Raw genomic sequence first — 26,851 nt, forward strand, 5'->3', positions numbered from 1 at the left:
ATGGGGTTTCACCATGTTGGCTAGGATGGTCTCAAATCCTGACCTTGTCATCTGCCACCTCGGCCTCCCAAAGTGCTGGGATTACAGGCACGAGCCAGGGCGCCTGGCCTCTCCACCTTTTTTGCATCTATCAATGCCCCTAGCTCTCTAGCAGCAGCTGTGCAAACACCAGGAGGGCCCACGGGGGTCTTGGTAAGACACTTTCCAGGGCACTGCAGCAGTGCTATGGTCTTGTGGTCAGGAGACCTGCAGCCTGTCACTAACTGACAGTGTGACCTTGAGCAAGAGCAACTCTCTGGCTTGCCTCCTCTTATCAAATGGCACAACTATTTCAGCTTAGAAGGTTGTCGTGAGGTTACAATGAAAAAGTATAATGACTTTAAACAAGGATTCAACTTGATAAAAATACAAAATATTGCCTTTATTAAAAATGAGGCAGAGATAAATAAGGAGGGAATTTTGTCCCAGTTAACTATTTATTCCATTTAAACTACTCAAAGTCCAGTTGCCCCAATAATTAATAATTTTCACTTCCCCAAAACCCCAAGCAAGGTGCACTGTCATTCTCACCTGCGGGACCTATGTTTCCCATTCCGATGCCTTTATTCAGGTGATTGGCATCAATGGGTTGCCCTCCTGGTCCTAACCCCATGCCAATACCACCAAGGCCATCTGGAAGGAAAAGAGAAAGTAGTTTAGTTTTCCCCTATTTAGCAAACCTTGACCCTCAAAGGAAAAGACTCTTTGTTTAGTGAGTTGCAGCTATCCACTCCAGCCCACCCACCCCTACCCACCAGTGACCCCAGGGCCCAATGCAAAATTCAACATCAGCACATTTGGAAACAGAACCTTGTTCTGGCGTTTGGGATACGTGTGTATACAACAAAGGCGGCTGAAAACCAACACAGGGGAAAGTTAACAACCCCCACACTAAGATTCTTGAGAGCCTATTTGTTTCACTAACCCATGGACTGAGAACTGATCAAAAAAGGTGACTCAAGACATCAGGTGGCAAGCAGCACAAATGTGCCCAATCCCTAGTAGCCCAAAGGACGTTTCTCATGAAAAAACACGTTACAAACCAGCCAATCAACATCCTGGATGCTACTCTCTGAATCTGGGTGGTTTTAGTAACAATGAACCTAATGTATATATTCAAAGAACCTATCTTCCTTCCCCCAAAGCTTCCTAACCCACAACTGGATACCCAGCCCACACTCAGCTCCATGCCCTACCAACACAAACAGGGACACAGAAATACAGGCTGGTCTCTGGAAACAGCCAAAAGAGTTGACACTTGCAATATTTGGGGTAACCACCATCTGAGGCTTAAACTACAACCAGGTAAGGTTTCAAAAATTATAACAAGGCCAGGCGCGATGGCTCACGCCTGAAATCCCAGCTCTTTGGGAGGCCAAGGCAGGTGGATCACCTGAGGTCAGGAGTTCGAGACCATCCTGGCCAACATGGCGAAACCCCATCTCTACTAAAAATACAAAAATTAGCCTGGCATGGTGGCGCACACCTATAATCGCAGCTACCCGGGAGGCTGACAGGAGAATCACTAGAACCCAGGAAATGGAGGTTGCAGTGAGCCAAGACCACACCACTGCACTCCAGCCTGGGTGACAGAGCGAGACTCCATCAAAAAGAAAGAAAGAAAAAGAAAAAGAAGGAAGGAAAAGAAGGAAAGAAAGGAAAGAAAGAAAACAAAATTCATTTAAAAAGTAAATAAAACCTGCCACTACTTCCCAGGCGTTTAACCTGATTAACATTCCATCTTTAATTGCATAGCAAGAGCAGCAAGAGATCACCAAGGTTACTTACTCCCCAAAGCACTGAAGGCTTTGAAGTCAAGCCTCTGAAATGGCTGGGAGACCAAGAGCCATGGCTCCCTGGAGCAGTGTGCTCCACCTCCTGATCCAAAACAAGAGTCAACAAGAGCCACTACCACGGTCCAGGGTGACCACTGCTCAGATGAGCACACAGACAATTTATTTGGCAAATGAGTATGTTATGTCCAGGAAATGTAATCCTTCTCTAACTAATGTTGACTTTCAACAGATGAGCCTTCTCATCTGTTCGGAAGCCACAGATTTCCCTTCAAGATACATCTGTCATGCTGCCTTAATGCTACGGTGCAAAGGTGCTCTGGCCTGGGCTCCCATCCAACTTAGTGAGTGAGTAGGGCCCTCAGCTTGAGCTGCTGCTCCAGACCAGGCCCCCTCAACCCACCTGGTGGAGGTCCCCGCAGCACAGCACACACACATAGGCCTCTCACCCTCACCCATCTTCCTTCTCCAGAAGGGCTTTACCTGTGCCAGTGACTCCCTGAATTGTCCCACTGCTGTCTGCATTCAGGTTCTGGCTTCCTGTCTCCGGCTTACGTAGGACTCTGCACTAATATTTGCCATTTCTACCTACGTGGTGGCCCATCAACTAGCCTTCCCTGTCACAAGACAGATTTTCACCTGGGTGTCACAAATAGCCGATCCCTTTCCCCTCTGCATAGAAATTATTTGTTCAAGACACTTCACATACCATAAAACTCACTCAAAGTATTCAGTGGTTTTTAGTATATTCAGAGATAGGCAACTATCACTACTATTTAATTCCAGAACATTTTCATCACCCAAAAAAGAAATCCAACCTTATTAGCAGTCCCGTCCCCACTTACTCCTTCCTGGCCACAGGCAACCACTAATCTACTTTCTGCCTTTATGCATTTATCTATGTGGAGCATTTCCTGTAGATGAAATCAAGGTTCATCCACACCGCAGCATGTGTCTGTCATCCTGCTGCAAACAACTGTGTACGAATTTCTGTGTAGATGTCTAGTGTGCACTGCTAGTCCACATGGGACTAACCAATATCTTCTGAATTAGAGTGCAGCCTGGTTTTCATTCCCTTCACAGGTTCTGATTCTTCCTTCCCCAGGACACTTTCAAAATGCCTAACCACATCCTCTACATTGTGGTATTACAATCCTAGGATTACCACGAGGTAATCCTAACAATATCCTCAAATTGTGAATCTCTGCTCATTTCTTGCCCTGAAAAATCCATAGAAAAGAATTGGCCAAGAGAACTGAGGGCTAACCTGGCACAGGTTCAAGTGAAATTTTATGGTAATTTTCTGTTTCTTAGTATAACTCAAATTCAAACTCTCAGCCCTAATCACTGAAACACTTACGGGGAAGTTGTTGTGGACGCTCAGGAGGGAAGAAATCTCCTTTTGGTAAGGCCCTCTCATCCTGAAAGAGAAAGAAAACGAATAAATCTCAGTATCCAGTGCAGCAGTGTTTGCCACAGCAGAAGACTGAAATGGCCCCCCATCAAGAGAGGACTGGCTAAACACATTATCCACGCCATGGAGTAATATGCAAGGGTGGAAAGGCATGTGGAGCGTGCTTCCTATTTTATGTCAAGGTGAAGGATCAAAAGACATATGGATATCATCGTGGGGGATAATGGGGACCTGGGCAAGAAGTCCAAGTAGGACTCACACTATCTTCATGCTATCTTTTCATGCTTTTTGACTTTTGAGTCACATGAATCTATCATCTATTCAAAAAACTTAACTACTCTATTTACAGTAATGAAAAAGTTGCTTTATAGTTTATCTTTTTCCTGAATTTGAGCCCCGACTAGATTGCCCCCAGCATGTTCCAGTCATGCCTGTAGTAATTATCATCTTTGGCACAGCCACAGCAGAGCAAATGTTTATTAAGACTGAAATGCTCCAACAGACCTTTAAGAGCTGTCTGAATCAATGACTTAATTATGTTCACAAAAGATTTGATGCTAACCAAACATTATACTGTAATACTCTGAAAAACTGGAACCCCACATACATAACTATTCTTTGAAACAGATCACTTGCTCAACTAGGATACCCAGGTGACTACCTGAATGTGCCATGAACAGTCAACTGTGCAAAAGGAAAAATATCTAATGCAGTCAAGAGTTGCCATGAACAAAAATTTTTTTTTGAGACTGAATCTCACTCTGTCGCCCAGGCTGGAGTGCAGTGGCACGATCTCGGCTCACTGCAACCTCCTCCTCCCAGATTCAAGTGATTCTCCTGCCTCAGCCTCCCAAGTAGCTGGGACTACAGGTGCGTGCCACCACGCCCAGCTAATTTTTGTATTTTCAGTAGAGACGGAGTTCCACCATGTTAGTCAGGCTGGTCTCAAACTCCTGACCTCATGATCCGCCCGCCTCAGCCTCCCAAAGTGCTGGGATTACAGGCATGAACCACCATGCCCGACCAGCAAAATGTTATTTCTCTCACAAATTCACTCAACATACTGCACCTTATTTAACTTAGACTAATCCATAAATATTTTATAGTGGCTATGTGTACATTCTTATTAATTCCATGTTTTTGCTAGCCTTGAGTATATCACACAGAAAGATCCTACTGACTTACCATCTTGACGTGCATTGGTCTATCAAATAGCAGCTGGCCATTGAACATAGCTGGTATTACAATTAAGGCTATTTCTTGCAATTCTAAACATGTGCACAAGACAAACACACACACAAAAAAAAAAAGGAGAGAGAAAGAAAGAAAAATACTCCAACTGCTACCAGTTCCTCTAAGTGATGAATTTATGAGCAATTTCAATTCTTCATTATACTTTCAACAATAAACATAAAAGTAACAATAAATAAAGCCGGCGGGGAGGACAAGACAACTTCCGCTTATTCCTCAGGTGTGAAGCTTCATTTGTAACCTTATAATTTCACCAAACCATCCTCTTAAGCAGTGGCATCAAGGTTCTCTGAATGTGGCCAATGGGCCAGGCATCTACCACTATCTAAACCGAAGGACCATGTTTTCTGGGTAAGACATGCCAAGACGGTCTCGTCTGAGTTGCATGAATGTGCTCCTGTGGGGTACTCTCCACGGAATTAAAACTCTAGGCTAAGCCTAGGGTCAAGGAGAAGTGTCCTCTTCCAAAATGATGTCTACTCACTGGAGAGAGTGAGTAATCCTATAAGGATGTATTACACATGAAATAACAACCCAGTTTCTCTCTAGTGGTGCATTCTTTGGGCTTCCTCCTTCAAACCTAGACTCTTCTGAAAACAGTAGAAAGACGACTCATGGGCATATGCCCATGTTCTAACCATCCCCTCTATCCACACTGTATTGAATCAACTCCACCCCCAAAGAAGGTTTTTTTTTTTTTTTTTTTTGAGACTGAGTCTCACTCTATCACCCAGGCTGGTGGTGTGCAGTGGCGCGATCTCGGCTCACTGCAACCTCCACCTCCCGGGTTCAAGCGATTCTTGTGCCTCAGCCTCCTGAGTAGCTGGGATTACAGGCATCCACCACTGCACCCAGCTAATTTTTGTATTTTTAGTAGAGGTAGGGTTTCACCATGTTGGCCAGGCTAGTCTCGAACTCCTGACCTCAAGTGATCTGCCCGCCTCGGCCTCCCAAAGTGCTGGGATTACAGGTTTGAGCCACCATGCCCGGTCCGGCTCAGAGAACCTTTTAATTCCACAGTAATGCATTCTCCCTAGTCACATAAAAAACATTAATACACAGTCACCTCTTCCTCACACAAACCTACATTACTAACACAGCAATTTAGGTCAAACTGTTCACAAGTTGAATTCCTGCAGAAGGATACATATAGCTTGCACAGCTTCAATGGACTGTTCAAAAGTTACAGTGCCTATTCCACGACTTTTTCCATCTTTATCTTCAAGAATGTCTGCTCGGACCACCACACCAGCCATACTAAATACTTCCTTCAGTTTCTTCCAGCCAACTTTATAATCCAGCTAATCGAGAAAGAACGGGGTAAAAACCTCAATGTAAACGTCTTAAGAAACACATTTTTACTACGTGAATGAGACATGCTTTGGTTGGAAAAAGTATTAGGAAATAATGTCACAAAAACTAATCAACTGCAATGGAAATTTTAAAATAAGATTATAAAGCCTGGCCTTCACTGTAAATAAACTGTACTTAAATATATGGTTTCTTTTCTCAGAAACTTAAGTCACCTCATACTTCAAATTAATACTCATTTTCTGAACATTTTTTAAAAATTGTTTCCCCGATAAGCTTTACCATACCCCACCCCACCCAACCTACTTTCTTCTAAAAATATCTCCCCTTGCAATGGTGGAGGTATCATTCACCCCAGACACAGTAAGAGCAGTGCACTTCTGCTCGTACACTCTTACTCTGCACCAAAACTGCACAAAATAAACCAACAGAGAATGCAGACTCGGCTACTGCTTGTGGAAACACCTGCAAAACTCAGGAATCACAGCCCCAATGAGACCATGGTCAAGCTTGTGACTTAGGAATGCAGACAAAGTCTACCTACACGGCTGATTTTTAAAGAAATCAAGAACACAACCCTTCTTTGTATTTTTCTTCTCAAATGTCAGAATTACTTTTATAACATACTGACAAGGTCATTTCATAAAGTTATTTTCTACTTCAGACGATGGTGCTGTTTACTTACATTTGCTACAAATACCGTGCTTCCAAGTCTTCCAGCCTGTAATGCATGGATAATCTCATTTGGGATGTTGGGATTATTTAGGATACTGGGTGGGATAGTAATCATTCCTGGGCCACCTGGTCCCATACCCATCCCACCAGTCGTAGCCATCACCTTTTGCATTGCTCTCCTGGCATGTTCACCATCAGGATCCTAAAATAAGCACAAATGGTGTTACGTTTGACCCAGTGACAACGCAAACCATGCTTGCACAGTAAATGATATTCTCAAGACTTTGAAACTGAAAGGTTGTTTGGAAAGCATCTCTCAAATCTATTAACAAGAAAGTCAAATGAACTCAACTACCAGCTTAGAAGAGTCCAGCTAAAGGAACAGGAAAGGAAGAAAAGGCATGAAATATAGCACTAAAAACATAACTCTCAACTGAACTAAGTAAAAAAGAAAAGCAGGGTAGGGAAGGAAACATGATTAGCTGATATATGTAGAACTACCAGACTGAAATTAGAGCTTCGTGGGCTTGGTATAGCTGAATCTTACTAATTCATCAGTGGGGCTTTGTAATTTCTGCAAACCCCGTCAATGGCTTCCAGAAGTTTGAGAAACAGTTTAGACCACACAAGCGCCCCCATCCTTCAAGTCCTTCAGGTGTTGGAGGCATATGTGTGAGGGCTGCACAGTGAAACAACATCTGGGAAGGTCTGTGAAGCTCTGTACTGACTCTCTTCTTCAACTCTCTGTCCTGTCATTTACCACCATCAGCACTAAAAAAGACACCATAACATGTGAGAGATCTTAGACCCTACGACGCTTCACTCTCAATCTACTCATCTTCCTCCCCAAGAGAAGAGGTGAAAAGAAATCAAGAGGGATGTTTTTTTTGAGATGGAGCTTTGCTCTTGTTGCCCAGGCTGGAGTTCAACGGCGCAATCTCGGCTCACTGCAACCTCCGCCTCCTGGGTTCCAGCGATTCTCCTGCCTCAGCCTCCCAAGTAGATGGATTACAGGCAACCACCACCACGCCCAGCTAATTTTTTGTATTTTTAGTAGAGACAGTGTTTCACCATGTTGGTCAGGCTGGTCTCGAACTCATGACCTCAGATGATCCACCCAGCTCGGTCTCCCAAAGTGCTGGGGATTACAGGCGTGAGTCACTGCGCCCAGCCAAGAGGAATTTAATCAACAAAAAACCTTCTTCCTCGAGGAATATATTTGATTCAGATGAGATGTGAAAGCAGGTTTGAGGAATAACAAACTCACTTTATTTTTTATTTTTTAGACAGGGTCTCACTCTGTCACCCAGGCTGGAGTGCAATGGTGTGATTTCAGCTCACTGCAACCTCCATATCCTGGGCTCAAACGATCCTCCTGCCTCAGCCTCCCAAGTAGCTAGGACTACAGGCATGCGCCACGATGCCTGGCGAATTTTTGTATCTTTTGTAGAGATGAGGTTTCACCATGTTGCCCAGGCTGGAACAAACTCACTTTAAAAAAAAGAAACAAGATGGGCCAACAAGAAGGTTTAGACGGAATAAAACTTAATGGCACAAACCCACGGGCTCACGGTTTAAGAGTCCCTGAGACAACAAGGCCTCAGACAAATCACAGATGTTAGAAGGCGGTCAGCAGCCACCCAGGATCTGCTTGGACACCACCCCAAAGTCCTTGCAGGGAATGGCCGCTGTAGGCTGTGACCGACACTCTTCATTAGAAACAACAGGCTGGCACTTGCTTTGTAAAATGCCATCTGGGACCATGACCGTCTTTCCCTGTTCCAAAGTGGGATCACTCAACAATTACACACAGTATTCACAGTGTTAAGAGCTTACTTCTTTGACTTTCAGTGGTCTTCCACTCAGACTATGCTTGTTTAGGACTTCCGCAGCTTTTTTCATGCTCTCTTCCATCTTGAATTCAACAACACTATAGAGAGTTAAAAGGAAACGAGTCGAGTGAAACCAGTCCTACAAGTTAGAAGGCTCAAATACCAGTAAGTAACTAGACGATACTTACGCACATCCCTTTGGAGGAAGCCAGAGACCAGTCAGAAGAGCAAGGAAGGGGAAAAAGAAAAGAAAAAATAGTAAATACCAATGACAGTTACAAACCAATTAAAAATATGATTTATGTCACAAAGTCTTTTAAAATGAACCCTTCTAAGGGGAAGCTGACAGAAGTGCCTCGCCTCGCCTTCCTTGTTAAAAGCTGGGCTCCTTAATATCTCCTTCTCCTACGCATTACCAGCATTGCACTAGAGCTGCTGACGTTTAATAAGCAGACCTAAATTCAGGGTCTCCAAGAAATCACACCAACTTTAGATCTGCTTTCCTCTGTACTCAATCGAGTCCTTACCATATTCCTCCTAAATCCATCCCTTCCATAAGTTAAGCTCAACCTTTTGATTATTCTAAGCCATTCTATTGCACGACAGAAAATAGTTTATGTTCTCTTTAAACTAGGCCAATTTTGAACATTCAGGTTTTTAATATTTGGTTTCAATTTACTGGCACAAAGGCAACTTTTCGGAATCTTTGGTTCACACAACTTTCAAATTCAGCAAACAACCAAGAGTAACATTTTCTAGACAAGAACACACGTTTTACATTAATTATACCACCGCTAAAATTCCATGCATAATTCACACACAGCCAATTCCTCTGTTAACAAAGAGACAATGCTGCTATTGGTCCCCAGTTACCCAAATTGGGCATCCAAACAGAATACCAAAAAGCTCTTTGGCCAGCCATTTGGAAAAGCGGGACTCCCGTTTGCAAATCCCCTCCCACCCCACTCAAATGTTTGGCAAAATCAAACATAGCTACTGTAACATGAGCACTCACTGCCTTCCTGATTTCATTCGATTCCACGCCACCATACAGTTACATTTTTCATGTAGTAAATCCACAGAAGAAATTCTCTCAGACACTTACCCTTGACTTTCCTTCAGCGTCCATTAAGAGCTCCACGTATGTTACCTCACCAACTACAAATCAGTTTCCAGACGACACATAAACCAAGGGAGAAAAGCCAAGAAAACAATGGGAATTTAGAACAATCATCAGCAACCTTGTATGGAGCCTCTGCCTTATAAGAAAGCCCAGAAACACTCCATATTCTCTAAACCACCGAACTAGGCATTACAGGTGTGCAGTAAAAGTAGGTGAAAACACGTTAACAATATGTCCTTGATTTTCCTCCCACCACAAACAAGCTATTCCACAGATTTCCATATCAATTTCCCTGTCTGGAAGACTCATTCATGACTAGAGGCAATCCAAATCTATAGGAAAGAAGTCTGCATGATTTACTTTTCTGGGGAAGGGAGGAAGTTTTACACATACACTCTCATTGGTGGCAAGTAGGTGAAATGCATACAAATTGCGATGCCATCGGGCTGAGCTCACATGCTATAAATACAAGGACGCACGTATGCGAAGGTATAAGCTCACAGGCACACACGGACGCAGGGCCAGCTTCACGGGTGAGCAACCCGTGCAATCGTACAGAGCCCCGCACTCGGGCGCCCTGAGCTTGGTTCAAGGCTGTTATTGCTGCTATGACATTCTTAGTTTTTTTAACAAGAGGGCCCTTGTTTTCGTTTTGTGTTGGGCCCCACAAATTTTATAGCTGGTCCTGCACACAGCACTAGGCTCCGCATCTGTAGAGGCAGAATGTTTGAATATAATAAGATCACAAAACCAGAGCAGCATCTGGATTCTCTTCAGTGAATTAGGCCAGGCTTCATTCTTGCTGCTTTCTAAACCTCCCCATTAAAGGACACAAATAAATTCAAATTTAGGGCTCAGATTTTGTATTTAAACAGTTTATATAATAGACTCACATGATTCTAATCTACACAAAAGGGAAAACAAAGCATTTCGAAAGTTTCTGCAGATTTTCCTCAAGGTTTGGATTGCCAATTCATGACCACCATGACCAGATGTTAGAATCCATCAAGACAACCACCAAAATGGCTGCTGAACTTGAAGATGGCACACAGAAAACAAATGTGAAGTGTTACCGTGGAGAAAACTATCTCTAACCAGACTCTCCAAAGTCAAAAAATGGGCTTTTGTTGTCCTCTGGATTGGTTTGGTTTAGCAGTAAAAGGGTAAAAATAACCTGCTTACCGGCCTCAACAAGTCCTGCCTATTCCAACTCTTTTGTTCAAAGGACATTAAAATTATGAGGCTATAGGAAGAAAAAATTTTAACGAAAAACAAGATAAAATTACTTTACAAAAAATTTAAAGATCTGAAGGACATATTTATTAATGGCTCTGCACACTGGTTGAATGCAAGAAAGCCAAGTGTTCAAAGTTTACATGTAGAGCCTCACCCTCTTTGTCCTCTCCTGAAACGTTTCAGAACTAAACAGACACTTTGCACAAAACAGGAGAGAGAATCATCAGTGCAAAGAAATGAAGAAGGAAATAGGAGGGATCAGTACAATTTACTTTTGGAGTATGCACTCCTGTGGGGCAAAATGAAAAATGATCACAGCCAAGGGACAGTTGTACAAGGCGGCTTTATTTAACCCTTAAAAACCAAAGCAGTTCCAAAAATGCAGCCGCCCTGAGGCCATGTTAAAAGCCATTTGTTTCAAGAGCAGCAGCCATTCAAGGACCACCAACCCTTGTCTCCACTTTGATGAAAATGCCACATAATGTCAAAATAGTGACTGAAGAGGCCCCAAGTTTATTCCCTACCAGCTATGACTACCACCTAGTAACCTTTAAAAAAATAAAAGACTCACAATAATTAATTCAAGAGAGCTGCAACCATGCGGTCGAAATTCAAATCCTGTTGCATGGGAAGTTTCTAGTCTGTGTCCATAAGACATGTGATCAAAAAGCTGTAAGTGCAACCCAGAAACCAAGCAAATCCAAACCAAACTTTTTCCCATGGCCATAACCACTTTAACAAAAAGAGAGGTTTAGAAATTAGGACTTTTTCCACGTAACAGTCTAGTCTAGTAATAACACACCTGACTTCAATCCTTTGTATTAAAAATTTGCTTAAAATGTTCTCCCTCTTTTTACACCTCAAATGGTATCATTGTTTAGCAGTCACCCAAGGGTCCAGCATGAGTAGTGCTGTTCCCGAGATCATCAGTAATGATTATGCTCCTCACAAACTCGTAAAATTCCAACCTCTACCCTGAGAGACCACCAATTAAGTGTTAAGGGATCTGCAACAGCTGCTAATTCATACTTTCCTACAGGAAAATGGAGCCTTTAAAAGACCACCTCCCTTTTGGTTCTACAATAGCAAAGCAAAGATTTGTCTCATGTAGTCAGCGCAACTATCAACAAGAATGGGAGGGCAAAATTTGCCAAGTAAACACAGTCTGGTCATATTCCATGAAGTGAAGTTTAACGAGCAAACCATCCAGAGCAGATCACACAGTCAGGACTCAGGGGCAGAGGTGACAGCTTGGCAGTAGCAGTAGTCTTACAGAAACGGCACTCACAGTTATGGTTGCTCCTCTCCCTGTGTAAACATGGATGGAATTCACGGAATCCTAAGAGTAGGCTGCTAAGACAAATTCTACTGCAGCCCAAAACATCAAAATATCGAAATGAAAAAACTAACACATTAAAAAATCTAACACCAAATGTTATCTACCTCTATTTAATATGCTCTAAGAAATCATTTTTGACCAACATTTAAGTGAATTAAAAACACTGCCTCATTCTTAAAACACAGTAGGAGGATAAGCAGATAAGCAACCCAAAAAGAACTGAGGTGGTCCGTTGCAGCTACTGTGACCTCACTCTCCTGCACAAACCTTTAGCAAAGTGAGTATTTGTTTTTGTGTTCCCATTTACTGTTCAAGTCTGAAAAAAAAAAAAAAAAAAAAAAAAAAAAAGAGGGAATGCAGAGGCCGAAGCTTCACTGAAGAGAATTCATATGTGATAAGGCCTATAATTTTTTCTTTCTTTTTAAACAGGGGTTGGCGGGGCTTGCAAGTCAGGCATGTTGTCAAACATTCTTCCATTCATAACGGTCAATTCTCAGGCTGCCACTCTATCGGGGGAGCAGAGTGCACAGAACACATGCACACTCTTTAATACAAAGACACCTTGAAACATGTCAAAATAATTATTCTACACAACGACTTGGCTTACGGACATGTTAGGAAATGACAGAGCCCATGCTCCTCCTTAATTGTGTGGCAACAACAGAATGGTATTGCTTCCCTAACACTAGAGACCACACAGGGTAAGCCAGACAGGCTGCACTGCTGGGGCTCAACGTAAGTATCCACATATATGAATGCTTTAGCATAACAGGCCTTTCTAAAATCCAGGCTGTGGCCGGGCCTGTGGCCGGGCCTGTAATCCTAGCACTTTGGGAGGCCAAGGCAAGAGGATTACCTGGGGTCAGGAGTTCAAGACCAGCATGGCCAACATGGTGAAACCCAGTCTCTACTAAAAATACAAAAATTAACTGGGTGTGGTGGTAGGTGCCTATAATCCCAGCTACTTGGCAGGCTGGCACAGGAGAATCGTTTGAACCCAGGGGACGGAGGTTGCAGTGAGCCAAGATCACGCCACTTCATTCCATCCTGGGAGAAAGAGCAAGACTCCATCTCAAAAACAAAATAAATAAAATGTAGGCTGCATTTCCAACAAAGGAAAATATGAAGGACTGGGTAGGGATTTCATTTAAACTGAAAATACGGGTCTGCCTAATAGACCCACAATGCAAATTATCTCCAGGAGCCAAGATGGAGGCTTTCTATTGGACTACACTTGCCCTCTGGGCCTTAGTTTTCTGTCAGCTGCAATTCGAAATTTACTTAACGTGGTGCATTAAATACTAACAGAAGGATTAAGTGCTTAAAAGAAATCTTTGCTTACACAAGTTAAACTGACTGCTGCTAAACTTGGGATTGACTGAGGGTAAACTACATCCCCGACCTTCCTTCCTCAACCTGGGCTCTGTTTACTCATTGCAGGTGCAGCTCAGTCCTGCTCTGGTGGCACTGCCCCACCTGGGTGCTGCCGGCTGCCTGGTGAGGCCAGGAGAAGCAGCCCAGCAAGGAGCTTCCAACACTCACACAGGACTTGATGGTCTCAAACAAATGTAGCACAACACTAAGTTTAAAAGCCTAAGATCGCCTTTTCTCACAGAAATCTTTATTTTTTCCACCCAGTCCTTATGGTCAATCACTTTAAGTGCATATCCCTTTACCTGTCAGGATACAAACTGGGGAGCTGTAGCCTGTTAAGTCACTTTCAAAGGCATAAATGCCCAGTTCACTTCCTATGTGGATTTTTAATAGGAAATCCTAGAATGCTGCTAAATGCTAAAACTAAAGCTGGAGAATATGCAGCTGGTATGAAAGATGGCAAAAGGATCAAGAGGGAGGGAGGAACATGTGAGACCATCTCCCCCAGGAGTATCCTTAGAAGAAAAAAGCTCCCCTCTTGGCCTCTCAAAGCTAGCTACTTTAGTTCCGAGAGGCTGCAATTAGACAGTGCTACAACGACAGAAAATTTCAGTTGAGGACAACTAACTCTAGTTCTGTTCTACTCATTTCCTGAAACAAGGCTAAGATTCATCAGACCTTAAAATGTAGACTGATAAAGAGTGCTTAGATTACGACAGCGCAAATCTCTTTGTTTTGGAATTATTTTGAGACTAATACTTTTAGGGTTGTAAGTGTCTCTATCTGCTAGTTCTTCCCGTGTATAGTCTTCAAAACACTTAGAACTTATCGGCAACAGATTTCAAGTAAATATTTCAGATGTAAACTAACCACTTAAACATTTTTTGTATACCAAAACGGGAATAAAAATGTCTTTAAAAGCACATAATAAGAAGAGTATTTCTTAAGGACTCATATGTATGTAAACACAGTAAATTTCTTTAGACCTCACATACTGAATATAAGCATTACCATAAAAAGATTACCTTTCTCTTATGAGTCACTTTATCCACAATCCTATACTGCTAATAATTTAATTAAACAGCAAAGTAATTAATTTAACCAGTACAGGGGAGCTCTAAACAAGAACATTTTAAGGTTCATTAAAAATAACTGATTTACTGCACACCTGTAATTCTAAATTACACCACCAAAAATACACTGAGAGGGCTGAGCCCGGGCATTCGTAGCAGTATGCCAGGGGAATATGAGAACCAGTTTGGAAGTATCCAAATCAACCACCAGGCTGGCTCCACACTTAAGAGTGCAAAATAAGTGAATTGAGGTGAACTGCTTCTACATCCAGAAACACCATGGCTGCTGCTGCTACTACCAGCTTTAAGGTTTCCCAAACCGAATTACTGAATGGTAAAGCAGTAAAAATGTCACCTACTTTATCCAGCATGTCCCAAAACTGGTTCACACACTCCTAAAAATGAAAAAATAATTTGGCCTGCAATCTCTTACAAAATTCTAACAATTACATTTTCAAAGCCACATTCCTGGTTCTTGGAACTACTATACCTTATTATCAATGGAAATAGCAATTCAGCGGTTCAACCAAATCACGAGAACACAAATTTGGAGGTTATTCCAAAAGCTAATTCGAATGAGGCCCAACTGTACTGTACAGAAATTCTAAGCTTCTATTGAAGCAGCAGTCCCAAAAACCAAGAACACTGCATCTGGGATGCAGCATGACACGCCCTCAGACAAAAAGAAGAAACTGCACTCTTGCCCTAGGAGCAATGGCAGGAATGATTTGGCTGATCAAGGCAGGCACATCAATCTCACACCAAAACGTTTTTCCATCTGTGTTATCTGGAGAAATACCACGTGGGAGCAGCACGCGTGACTGTCTGGAGAGGTTCACAGTGCCTAGTGCTTCTTGCATGTCATGGTCAAAATTAAGTGATGGGGCAATGATGGCAGTGCCATTCATAATTTCAAAACCCAATGCAGGGAGCACCAGTACACATACCAAAATGGCCTATCCACGGGGCATCTCTGTCACTGGAATGTTAAATCATTTGACAAATCAAGCTCACATCTCTTTTCATAATGAATGCTCCAGAAAACCAATACCTTTCAGTCATGCAAAGACTCCATGAAGGGTAGTTTGAGTCTAGGTCGGGGTGGGGGTCTCAAGGCAATATACAAATTGTTCTCTACCACGGTGTTGTCTAAACCAGGGCTGAGCAGTCTCTTTAGTCCTAAGTGCCACCAGCAGGGCCAAGAATCAGTAAAGAAAGGAAGACGACAGCAGCACAGGAGGGAAGGAGGAGAGAGAGAGAGGACACCGCAGTGTGCACGGGGGTGAGGATCACAGAGGCAGGCCTCCTCGGGCCTCCTGGTGGCAGCAGAGCTTGGTTGCTTCCTCTGCCCTCGGCTGGAAGGTGGATACCTAGGCTATGACAATCCACATCCTAAGGCACCGCGTTACAAAGCAGATACCTTATTTTGAGCTCTCCAATGGCCAACCTACTCTATTTTTTTCCCAGAGGGGAAAAAGCCTAATAGTTAAAATACAGGCTAATGTTTTATAGTTTGGAATCTGAGAAGCAAAAGGTCCAGCTACCAAATTTTGATCCCAGGAAGACATCCACAAAATTTTAAACAAGCTATCTTCCTGTGAAACTTAAAAAGCTTAAAAAAAAGAAAGAAAAAAGAAAAAAAAAAGAAAAAAGAAAAATAAATAAAAGGAAAGAAAAGAAAAATCTCTCCCACCTAATGTGCAAAATTCAAAAAATTTCAACACAAAAAGCCTCCCCGGAAGCCTAATCGAAGCCTTATTAACCATACTAAACCAGTAAAATCAACTGTAGGCCAAAGGACCATATAAACCATCCTGTTTGACACACAGGGGCATGACCACAAAAACAAAACAAAACAAAAAAAAAAAAACACAAAACAAAACAAAAAAAAACTGAGGTGGGGTAAGGGGGCTTCACGCTTAAGCCTGGAAAGAACATGCTCTACCCAGAGCCGCTTCCACTGACCAAAAATAACCAAGGAATTAGCCACAGAAAAGATGACACACCAACCTTCTCACCCTACTCAATCACCAGTACCATTACCTTTTTCTTTAACCAGGTCTTTAAGTGACTGCCATTTCACGTCAAAAGGTATGTTTGTAATGAAGGCTCTGTATCTTTTAGTTGGATTGGCATATGGCTCAAAGCGATTGCCTCCTCTTTTTATGTTTTTCTCCTTCCTCTTCTCATTCTGAGCAGGTCGTTCTTCACTGAATTCAAAAGAGAAAAAAAAGTAAAGGGTTTATATGTCAGCACAATGTGAAAGACAATTATTTGATTTGCCAGGTTTACAATTCCATACAAAGTTACATATGACACAAGACTAGTAGTACTGGACAGATGGGGTGGTTCACACCTGCAATCCTAGCACTTTGGGAGCCAAGAATGGGAGCTCATTTAAGGCCAGGAGTTCAAGACTAGCCTGGGCAACACAGCAAGACCCTGTCTCTACAAAAAATATATATATATAAAACTTAGCCAGGTGTGGTGGCGCATTTGCACTCCCAGCTAGTAGGGAGGGTGAGATGGGAGGATCACTTAAACTCAGGAGTTCCAGGCACCAGCGAGCTATGATCATCCTACTGTACTCCAGCCTAGGGCAACAGAGCGAGACCCTGTCTCAAAAAAAGCAAAGACAAGACTAATGTTGATTTTGAATTAAGACATTCAAACTAAAGGCTCCATGGGGCAGAAAGCATTCCCAAGGAAAACTACACTTTCCTGGGCTTACAAAATACTCCTATGGAGAGTAACAGAGACAACGGTGAGGCCAACTCCCTGACCAAAGTGTGTTAATTCCAAGACAGAAACAGGAAAAGAGAAGGATGATTTCCAAGACTTCATGGAATGGAAATATGAGGTAGTACACACAGGCCCAACCAATTTTAGCCTCACAAATAAGTGTCTCTCATAGTGTTAAAAAAAAAAAAGGGGGGGGGGGGGAAGCAGAAAATGATGCAGCCACCATGGAAAACAGGTAGTCACTCAAAACTAAACACAGAATTACTGTGACCCAGCAATTCCACTGCTAAGTATATACCCAAAAGAATTAAAAGTAGGGACTCATACACGTATGCCAATGTTCATAGCAGCACTATTCATACAAGCCAAAAGGTAGAAACAACCCAAGTGTCTACCAAAAGATGAACGGAATAAACAAAACATGGAATATCCATGCAAGAGGATGGATTTTTCTGCCACAAAAAGGAAGGAAATCCTAACAAAGGCTACAACATGCATGAACCTTGAGAGCATTATGCTCAGTGAAATAAGCCAGTCACTGAAGGCCAAATATTGTACGATTCCACTTATTAGATACCTATGATAAGCAAATCTGTACACAGAAAGTAGAACAGAGGTTACCTGGGCCTAGGGGGAGGTAGAAATGGGAAGTTATTCAACACTGAGCACAGAATTTCATTTGGGATGAGAATAAAAGTTCTAGGAATGGGCAGAGGTGATTGCTGCAAAACACCATACTTCACTGCACACTTAACATGGTTAAAATGGTCTATTTTATGTATATTTTAAGCACTTTTTAAAAATCCAAAAAAGTGGGAAAGAAACCATTCCCTATACAACCCTACTACTTTGAAGCAGGGAAACTCAAGTCTGAGCAACTCTGGGAGGAGGAAAACAGCATGCAAACAATCCTGCCTTTGGCAAAGAAGGGTGGCTGCTTTTCTGGCACGGCCTTCCCGTCGCACTCTTTACCTTTGTGTGTTAGGAGCCACCACACTGTAACACCAACCATCTCTAGGTAGCAGCCATCAGACTTGGAAGCCCGGGCACTGGTTGCCAGGGCTCTTCCCTCAGCTGCCAGCTCAAGCGCAACCCCTCTGACTACAGGGAGGCACAGATGAGAGCCGACCAGGAACAAGTGAGGAGCCAGAAGCCACCTCAAGTTTCTTAAGCAACTGAGCCTTGCACTTTTCTGCTTCCTGAGCCCTGTGTCCTGCCAGTGAGAATCCAGTGACCCCCAGACCACAGGCTCTACTGCAGAATTTGTGATCCATGACAAAACTGGAAAAAAAAAAAAAAAAAAGCCAAGACTACAGCATTAACGATTTAAAAAAGTATCTTTAACTGAAGGGCTGATCTTTATCCTGGGATATAAATTTCTTCCATGGCAGAAAGGTAGTGTTTAAACACCAGAGAGTAGCTGGAGAAGCTACTATTTTAAAATGTTATTTACTTGAGGCCAGGCACAGTGGTTCCCACCTATAATCCCAGCACTTTGGAAGGCTGAGGTAGGCGGATCACTCAAGGTCAGGAGTTCAAGACCAGCCTGGCCAACATGATGAAACCCCATCTCTACTAAAAATACAAAAATTAGCTGGGCGTGGTGGCACATGCCTGCAATCCCAGCTCTCAGGAGGCTGAGGCAAGAGAATCGCTTGAACCTGGGGGACGGAGGTTGCAGTGAGCCGAGATCATGCCATTGCACTCCAGCCTGAGTGACAGACAGAATGAGACTCTGTCTCAAAACAAACAAACAAAAAAAAGGATTCACTGGAGACCAGGTGTGGTGGCTCACACCTATAATCCCAGCACTTTGGGAGGTCAAGGCAGGACAATCTTACTTAAGCCCAGGAGTTCGACATAGTAAGACCCTGTCTTTATTTTTTAAAATAATAATAATTATCTGAGTGTGGTGTCGTGTACTTGTAGTCCCAGCTACTCAGGAGGCTGAGCTGGGAGGATGGCTTGAGTCCAGGGGGTCAAGGTTGCAGTGAACTATGATTGCACCACTGCACTCCAGCCTCGTTGACAAAGCAAGACTCTGTCTCAAAATTAGTAATGTATTTACTTGGAAAAACTTTAAAGTCAGAAACTTTGTGTAGTCCCCAAACACAAGATTGCCAAGTGGTATCCCCGCAAAGGTATCACTGGTGTGAGCTACACCCAACTTGACACAAAGTAAAACCAAGGAAAGCAGCTTTCTCTGTGATCTCAACTACACCAGTACACAATCAATAGGTTTCCCTTCCCACGGGCTACCTGAGTACACAAAACTGGCTTCACACCACAAAGCAGGCCCCACAGGAGAACTACAACTGTTACCCAGTCCACTTGTCTACTCCAAAAGAAAAGTCCTTCACCAAAGTCTGCCAAACAAACTATCTGCCAAATCATCTCCTACTCTTTCCTGGAAAATGATGATGAAAGTGTTAGAAAAACTCATAAAACATAACACAATCTACACATCATGGTCCACCACAGGATTCACAGATGGAAATGAATTTTAATATTGTTACTTTTGAAGTCCCAAATACTTTAAGATTTACAATAAAAAACATTCTGACACAGAGTCCATGATGAATATTTCCAGTATGTTTTCACCAGACTGCTTAAACTCACCTATATAAGCTACCAAATGTATAAACAACTAATTATAGCCAAAGCAGGTAACAAAGTGTCTAACCTATATTCCACAGGTGCATACTATGGCTACCAATCAACTACCCAATGTAACCACAGAAGCTGAGCATTCGGTTTGGGGTTAATCCACACCACATGACTCACCATTGAGAAAGCGGCTCTCACCATGCTTAATGGGCACAGCACCTCTGCAAACAAATCCTTCCCTGGCTAATCATTCCCTCTGAGAGGTTTCCTCAGTAAAGAGGTTAGAACTATCTCGTGTCATTTCCAGCTTTTAAAAAATTGACCCTTTTGGAAATCTACCACCACCAACTCAATTCTTGATAGACTCGGAGAAAATGACCCTCAAAGAAATATCATTCAAGACACATATTCAAGCAGACTGGCCACGGTGGCTCATGCCTGTAGTCCCAGCAGTTTGGGAGGCTGAGGTGAGTTGAGTGTTTGAATCCAGGAGTCTGAAACTAGCCTGGGTAACATGGCAAAACCATGTCCCTACAAAAAAATACAAAAAATTAGCCAGGCATGTTGGTGCACGACTGTGCCCAACAACGCAGAAAGAAGACAGCCTGGCTCCAGGAGGTCAAGGGTACAGTGAGCCAGGACTGCACCACTTACTACACTCCAGCCTGGGTAACAGAGGGAGACCCTGTCTCAGCAAGGAAAGGGGAAGAGAAGGGTAGGGGAGGGGAGAGACATATTCAAGTTTAGATTATGTCATGGTATAAAAGTGATGTCCTGAAAAGCTCTTTTTTTAACATGTCCAATCCTATTTTCTCACTATCTTCAGGATAAAATTAGGGGAATATTCTTCTCTAGTCCATGTATATGTATACATAAAAACTTAACTCTGCAAGTCTTTTTTTTTTTTTTTTTTTTTTTTGAGGCGGAGTCTCGCTCTGTCGCCCAGGCTGGAGTGCAGTGGCCGGATCTCAGCTCACTGCAAGCTCCGCCTCCCGGGTTTACGCCATTCTCCTGCCTCAGCCTCCCGAGTAGCTGGGACTACAGGCGCCCGCCACCTCGCCCGGCTAGATTTTTTTTTGTATGTTTTAGTAGAGACGGGGTTTCACCAGGTTAGCCAGGATGGTCTTGATCTCCTGACCTCGTGATCCGCCCGTCTCGGCCTCCCAAAGTGCTGGGATTACAGGCTTGAGCCACCGCGCCCGGCCTCTGCAAGTCTTTTTAACTTTTGGCTGGGCGCGGTGGCTCCCGCCTGTCATCCCAGCACTTTGGGAGGCTGAGGCGGGCAGACCACCTGAGGTCAGAAGTTCAAGACCAGCCTGGCCAACATGGTAGAAACCTGTCTCCACTAAAAATACAAAAATTAGGCCAGGCATGGTGGCTCACGTCTGTAATCCCAGCACTTTGGGAGGCCAAGGCAGATGGATTATCTTAGGTCAGGAGTTTGAGACCAGCCTGGCCAACATGATCAAACCCTGTCTCTACTAAAAATACAAAAATTAGCTGGGCGTGGTAGCAGGCGCCTGTAATCCCAGCTACTCGAGAGGCTGAGGCAGGAGAATCACTTGAACCCAGGAGGCGGAGGTTGCAATGAGCTGAGATTGTGCCAATGGACTCCAGCCTAGGCGACAAGAGTAAAACTCCGTCTCAAAAACAAAACAAAAACAAAAATTAGCCGGGCATGGTGGTGGGCGCCTGTAATCCCAGCTACTCGCTACTTGGGAGGCCGAGGCAGGAGAATCACTTGAAAGGGAGGCAGAGGTTGCAGTGAGCCAAGATCACGCCACTGGGCAACAAGAACACTCCAGCCTGGGCAACAAGAACAAAACTCCATCTCAAAAAATAAAAATAAAAAATAAATTAAAAATACAGTTAATGCCTGTAATCCCAGCACTTTGGGAGGCCAAGGTGGGTGGATCGCTTGAGCTCAGGAGTTCAAGAACACCCTGGGCAACATGGTATAACCCCATCTCTACAAAATATTAGCTAGGCATGGTACCATCTGCCTGTAGTCCTATTTACTCAGAAGGCTGAGGTGGAAGGATCGCTTAAGCCCAGGAGCTGGAATACACTGGCTCTGGCTGGCTTTGTTTTAAAGCCTGAACAGCAGAAGGTTAGGAGTGAATCAGTGATCAGTACACTGCACTCCAGCCTGAGGGACAAGAGTGAAACTCCATCTCAAAAAAAACAAACAAACAACTAATAAAAAGATTGTGCCTCTAACCTGCAAAAGACTACCAAATAGTGACTGCCTACACTCTCTTAACGTCTTCATGCCGTTCCCATGCATAACACTCACTACTTTCGAAGTTTCTAAATCAAGGGTTGAGTGCAGTTTGAAACGGCAATCCCAATACCCTGAAATTGTGATCACATATCCTGAGGGACAAGGACCCCTCTGCCCGCTTGAGAACCATCCCTTATATAAAGTGACTCATCACAGAAATCCCTTAAGTCCTGTGCTGCTCTAATGCATGTAAGGTGTGGAGAGCACTATTCACAGCACCATCCCAGCTCCAAGGCCACCACTGAGCTACCCACATGGCTCAAGCTCTTTCTGTCTCTAGTGCTTTACCAGCAAAACCAGCACAACCTGTATGCATGGTAGCTCAGAGGGACACTGACAATCAACACAGAATGGCATAACAAAAAGCAGCTTATCTAGGGAAGTAGTACTGCATGTGGCTAAGAGCTAGGGTCACCATGTCGTCACTAGGCCTCGGTCCTATGGAGGTTACCACCTACACGCTTACAGCTTTAAAAGAGACTCTTGGCACACAGTAACTGAGGCAATGATGTATTTTTCTACCAATAATTTTATCGAGAAGGGTAGAGAGGCGGACTGATTTATTGCTAGCCTTCTACTGTTCAGCTCTTAAAACAAGCCAACCAGAGCCAAAGCTGAGAAAACCTAGGCATTACAATCATTATAAACTACCAAAGGGACAATTTAGCTTTTAACCCTAGGACTGCAAAATATGGTAATGGGGAAGCCCACTGGAGAACCACCCCTCCCAAAAAAACAAGCAAGCTAATCTTCGCAGGCTAGTATCTCTTTCCCTAACCAGAAAAAAATCAAAGAGCAGAGTGAAAGCAAAGACCTGGCAGCATGCATTCAAATAATCCAAAACCCTGTCTTCTAATCTTGTGCTCACAATCTGACATGCCTCCAAAGTCCTTTTCACCGAATAAACAATCACTTTTTTAAAGTACAGCAAACACTCAAATGCATTGTATAGAGAATCTGATTTAAATAAAACAATTCAAATGACTGTTTACTGAGTGGTTACCAAGGCAGTATTATGAAAGCAGCAAGCTGCCTGGGAGTCAGGATGGCCTCCCCTGGAGTCTTTAGATCAAGTTCCTGAACCTGGATTTAACTGTTTAAAACGAAAGTTTTCTTGATTGTAAAAACAGAGTCAACCCTAACAGTACCTCCTCGGGAATCTAACCCTAAATACATATTTTTATTTTTAAAAATAACCAATCCATCTGTGTCTGATTCACCCACAAAACTACTCAGGAAGGGGCTGGACATGGGGGCTCACGCCTGTAATCCCAGCACTTTGGGAGGCCAAGGTGGGCGGATCACGAAGTTAGGAGATCAAGACCATCCTGGCTAACAGGGTGGAATCCTGTCTCTACTAAAAAAATACAAAAAAATTAGCCGGGCGTGGTGGTGGGCACCTGTAGTCCCAGCTACTCGGGAGGCTGAGGCAGGAGAATGGTGTGAACCCAGGAGGTGGAGCTTGCAGTGAACTGAGATAGCGCCACTGCACTCCAGCCTGGGCGATAGAGTGAGACTCCGTCTCAAAAAAAAAATAATAATAAATAAAATAAAATAAAATAATAAAAATAAAAATAAAAATTACTCAAGAAGGGGAGCAAGTTAAGTCATTGAATTTATTTATGATACAACATTTCAATTTTTTTAAAAAACCTATACATTCCCCTAAAATGAACTTTTTTTTTTCCTGACTATACCCTAACGCTGAATCTTGACTGACTTCAAATGGAACAGATTTCTCATCAAAATTAAGCAAATCCTCTTCTCACACCCAGGAGAGAAGGAACTGCAAAACAAGATTTCCAACCTGGGTTCCCAGATGGAGCTTGCTAGCTCACTGCGTTTTTGGTCTACTGCATACTCCACTCCTGGTAGAGACTGAAGTCCAAAGAATCCAGTTTCTATTTTCCTCCTGTCTCTCAAGGGCTTTCAAGATAAAAATCTAAATTCACTGCCCATTAGCTGGCCACCAGGGCTCCAACCTTAAAACGCTATAGCAACTTCAGTGTTTTGTTTTGTTTTGGTAGAGACAGGGTTTCACCATGTTGCCCAGGCTGGTCTTGAACTCCTGAGCTCAAATAGTCCTCTCACCTCAGCCTCCCAAAGTGCTGGGATTACAGGTGTGAGCCACTACACGCAGCACAACTTCAGTTCTTAATAAAGCATATACTCAAATCTCTGCTCTTTGGATACTCTTCTCTGCCTCTCCCCAACCATCTTCTACACCACTTTCACACGTCTTCCTGTCATGGAGGAACAGGTCCCTGCCGCCAGCAGGTGGCGGGGGTCACCTCCTCCATTCTTTCTACCAAGCAACTCCACTAACTTCTATCACAGCATAATTACCTTACTACAAATACGTTAATGGCCTCTCCACTCTGCATGGAGTGCAGACGTATAGGCTTCTAAGGAGCTTTCCTTGTTAAGACTTGTAATGAAAAAAAAAAATTTTCCACAGGCTCTATCAAAAATATCCAAGTGTTGCCAGCTTCCTAAACTATCCTCTATGAAGCCAGTACTACACTTTGAGACTATGAGGCTCTTTCTCACAAGGGCTATTTTATTCTACAACTTGCAGGTTCCAATAGTCCACATGTATTTGTAAAATGACTCAGTCACAAAATGACTATTTGAAAATGGACAGGGGAAAATGGAAAATTTGAAATGCACCCCAGATGCTATAATCTATTAATTTACCCTCTCACCTGGCAAGGTTCTACCAGCACTCCTTCCTGCATACAGTAAATTTATCTTAAAGCCCTCCAAATACCACCCTCAGAAACCCCACCAGCTTCCGTAGATAGATGCTGAAAAAGTCAAAATTAACACATTCCTTCCCAGAGTTTTAAATAGTAAAATGCTGAGAATAGAGGAAGCTTTTCTCTTCATTTCTAAGAGCCAGTAACCATGGTATTTTATTTCTTCCTACCTAAGGAGGGAAAGAATCTAGAATTTTCTCCAGATTTATTATCTAACAATATAGCTAGCACTCAGGGAACGCACTTAACGTAAACGCTCAACTACGCAGGGCATAGTAGCTCACGCCTGTAATTTCAGCACTTTGGAAGGCCTAGGAAGGAGGATGGCTTGAGCTCAGGGGTTTCAGACCAGCCTGGGCAACACCCGGAGACTCCGACTCTTCAAAAAATAAAAAAATTAGCCGGGCATAGTGGTGCTGAGCCTGTGATCCCAGCTACTTGAGAGGCTGAGATGGAAAGATTGCTTAAGCCCAGGAGTTCGAGGCTGCAGTGACCTGTGATCGTGTCACTGCATCCCAGCTTGGGCAACAGAGGGAGACCCTTTCTCAAAGAAAAAAATTAAATATATAAGTGCTCAACCACATTCACTTTTAATCTCCATAAACTAAGTTTCACACATTACAATATGAGGAGAGCAAAATCACAAACAGAAAGGAAAAACGGAGAGAGTTAGTATTTAATGGCTACACTTTGTTTCCGATGATGAAAAAGTTCTTGACATCAAGTAGTAACTGTTACAGCATACTGAGTCAGTGCACCCAGTATGCCTGAAGTGTAAGCTTAAAAATGGTTAAAATGGTAAACTCTACGTTATGTCTATTTTATCACAATGAAATAAATGTCTGGGAAATTCAATGTGTACCCAGGCTTCTCCTCCCTTCCCGGCCGCTGATCTTGGAGCCAAAACCTCTCTCTCTCTCTCTCTCGTGTCTGTAATCAGAATGAATGAGTTTCACCGGGGCACAAGTCGATGCTTCCCCCCCTTTAAAAAAACTTTTAAAAGCCAAGAAAGTGAAACAGCCCCGAGTAGGACTCGAAAAGCTGATGGAGCCTGGAAGGAAATGAACCCGCCTCATGACAGAACAGCTTCCCCAGAAACACAGGAAAAAGGGGATTCCTTCCTCGACTTCGTGTCTGCTTCTGAGGGTGAAGGCTGAGCGGCAGATCCCATCTCTCCACTAATACCTGCGGCGCACCCGAGGAAGAGCGGGAAGCAGCGAGGGACTTGAGCCAGGGCCAGAGCGTGGGGCGAGGGGCTGTGCCGAGGAAGGCACTTCCTGCGGAGCGGGATGGGCGCGTGGGGACTGAGGGGCGGGGCAGGAGGGGAGCCCCCCGACCCGGCCTCGCGGCCCTTCCTGACGCCTCCCCCGCTCGGTTACCGTTGACTCGGGGTGACTGCGCGCGAGACGCCGGGTGCGCACCCCCTCTCCTCCCCCCACGTTACGGATCGGAAAACAGACCCCGGGAGGAGAGGGGGTTGGGGGGTGAAACCCAGCCTCCGAGGTTACCCTCCAGGGGAGCGGTCGGGCCGGCGTCGGAGGCTCTCCGGTCCGGGCCCGCGCCATCAACCACCATGCGCAGCGGCTGGGCCTGAGGCCTCGGCGACGGGGTTGGCCCCGGCCTGGAGGGACTGAGGGAGCCGAGGCTCGAGGCCCGGGGTAGGGGACGATTCTGGAGACTCCCCCGGCTCTCCGCTCACGGCCCGAGACGCCGCCACCCTGGGCAAGCGGTATGGGAACAGCCGGGACCGAGGCCGCGCCGGGGCTAGGCCGCCAACAGACCTAACGGAGCCGCCGGCCGCGGAGAGGAACCCTTACTCCGGGCAAGGGACTATGGGATTACTTACCCCTTAGGGCCCGGAGCCCCGTTGCCGCTCGGCACGCCGGGCGCGCCGCTCTCTTCCTCCATTTTGATCTCCGTCGCCGCCACCTCGGCCGCCGCTTCGACCCCTGCCGCCATTTTCTCCGCGTCTGGGCTTTGTGTGAGCGAACGGGCTGCA

At 44.1% G+C, this 26,851-nt stretch overlaps 1 protein-coding gene across 6 annotated transcripts in view; it reads right to left on the reverse strand.

Moving 5' to 3' along the window:
• The window catches only part of HNRNPM (heterogeneous nuclear ribonucleoprotein M), a 41,818-nt gene extending 14,967 nt beyond the window's left edge, over positions 1–26,851 (reverse strand). For 2 of the 6 annotated variants that reach the window (XM_073016998.1, XM_073016996.1), the window contains exons 1-6: positions 8,320–8,443; positions 6,494–6,685; positions 5,645–5,798; positions 4,432–4,481; positions 3,193–3,253; positions 571–672 (exon numbers count right to left, since the gene is read on the reverse strand). In XM_073016998.1, the coding sequence (XP_072873099.1) occupies positions 571–672; positions 3,193–3,253; positions 4,432–4,481; positions 5,645–5,798; positions 6,494–6,685; positions 8,320–8,397 (637 nt within the window). In that variant the 5' untranslated portion in view covers positions 8,398–8,443. Of the gene's footprint in view, positions 1–570; positions 673–3,192; positions 3,254–4,431; positions 4,482–5,644; positions 5,799–6,493; positions 6,686–8,319; positions 8,444–8,503; positions 8,512–9,420; positions 9,474–16,503; positions 16,671–26,698 lie in introns of those variants that run through there. The other 4 variants (XM_037992340.2, XM_037992336.2, XM_073016999.1 and 1 more) reach the window with 4 other exon arrangements.

The sequence above is a fragment of the Chlorocebus sabaeus genome, chromosome 6, assembly GCF_047675955.1.
Source record: "Chlorocebus sabaeus isolate Y175 chromosome 6, mChlSab1.0.hap1, whole genome shotgun sequence".
Classification (NCBI taxonomy): domain Eukaryota; kingdom Metazoa; phylum Chordata; class Mammalia; order Primates; family Cercopithecidae; genus Chlorocebus; species Chlorocebus sabaeus.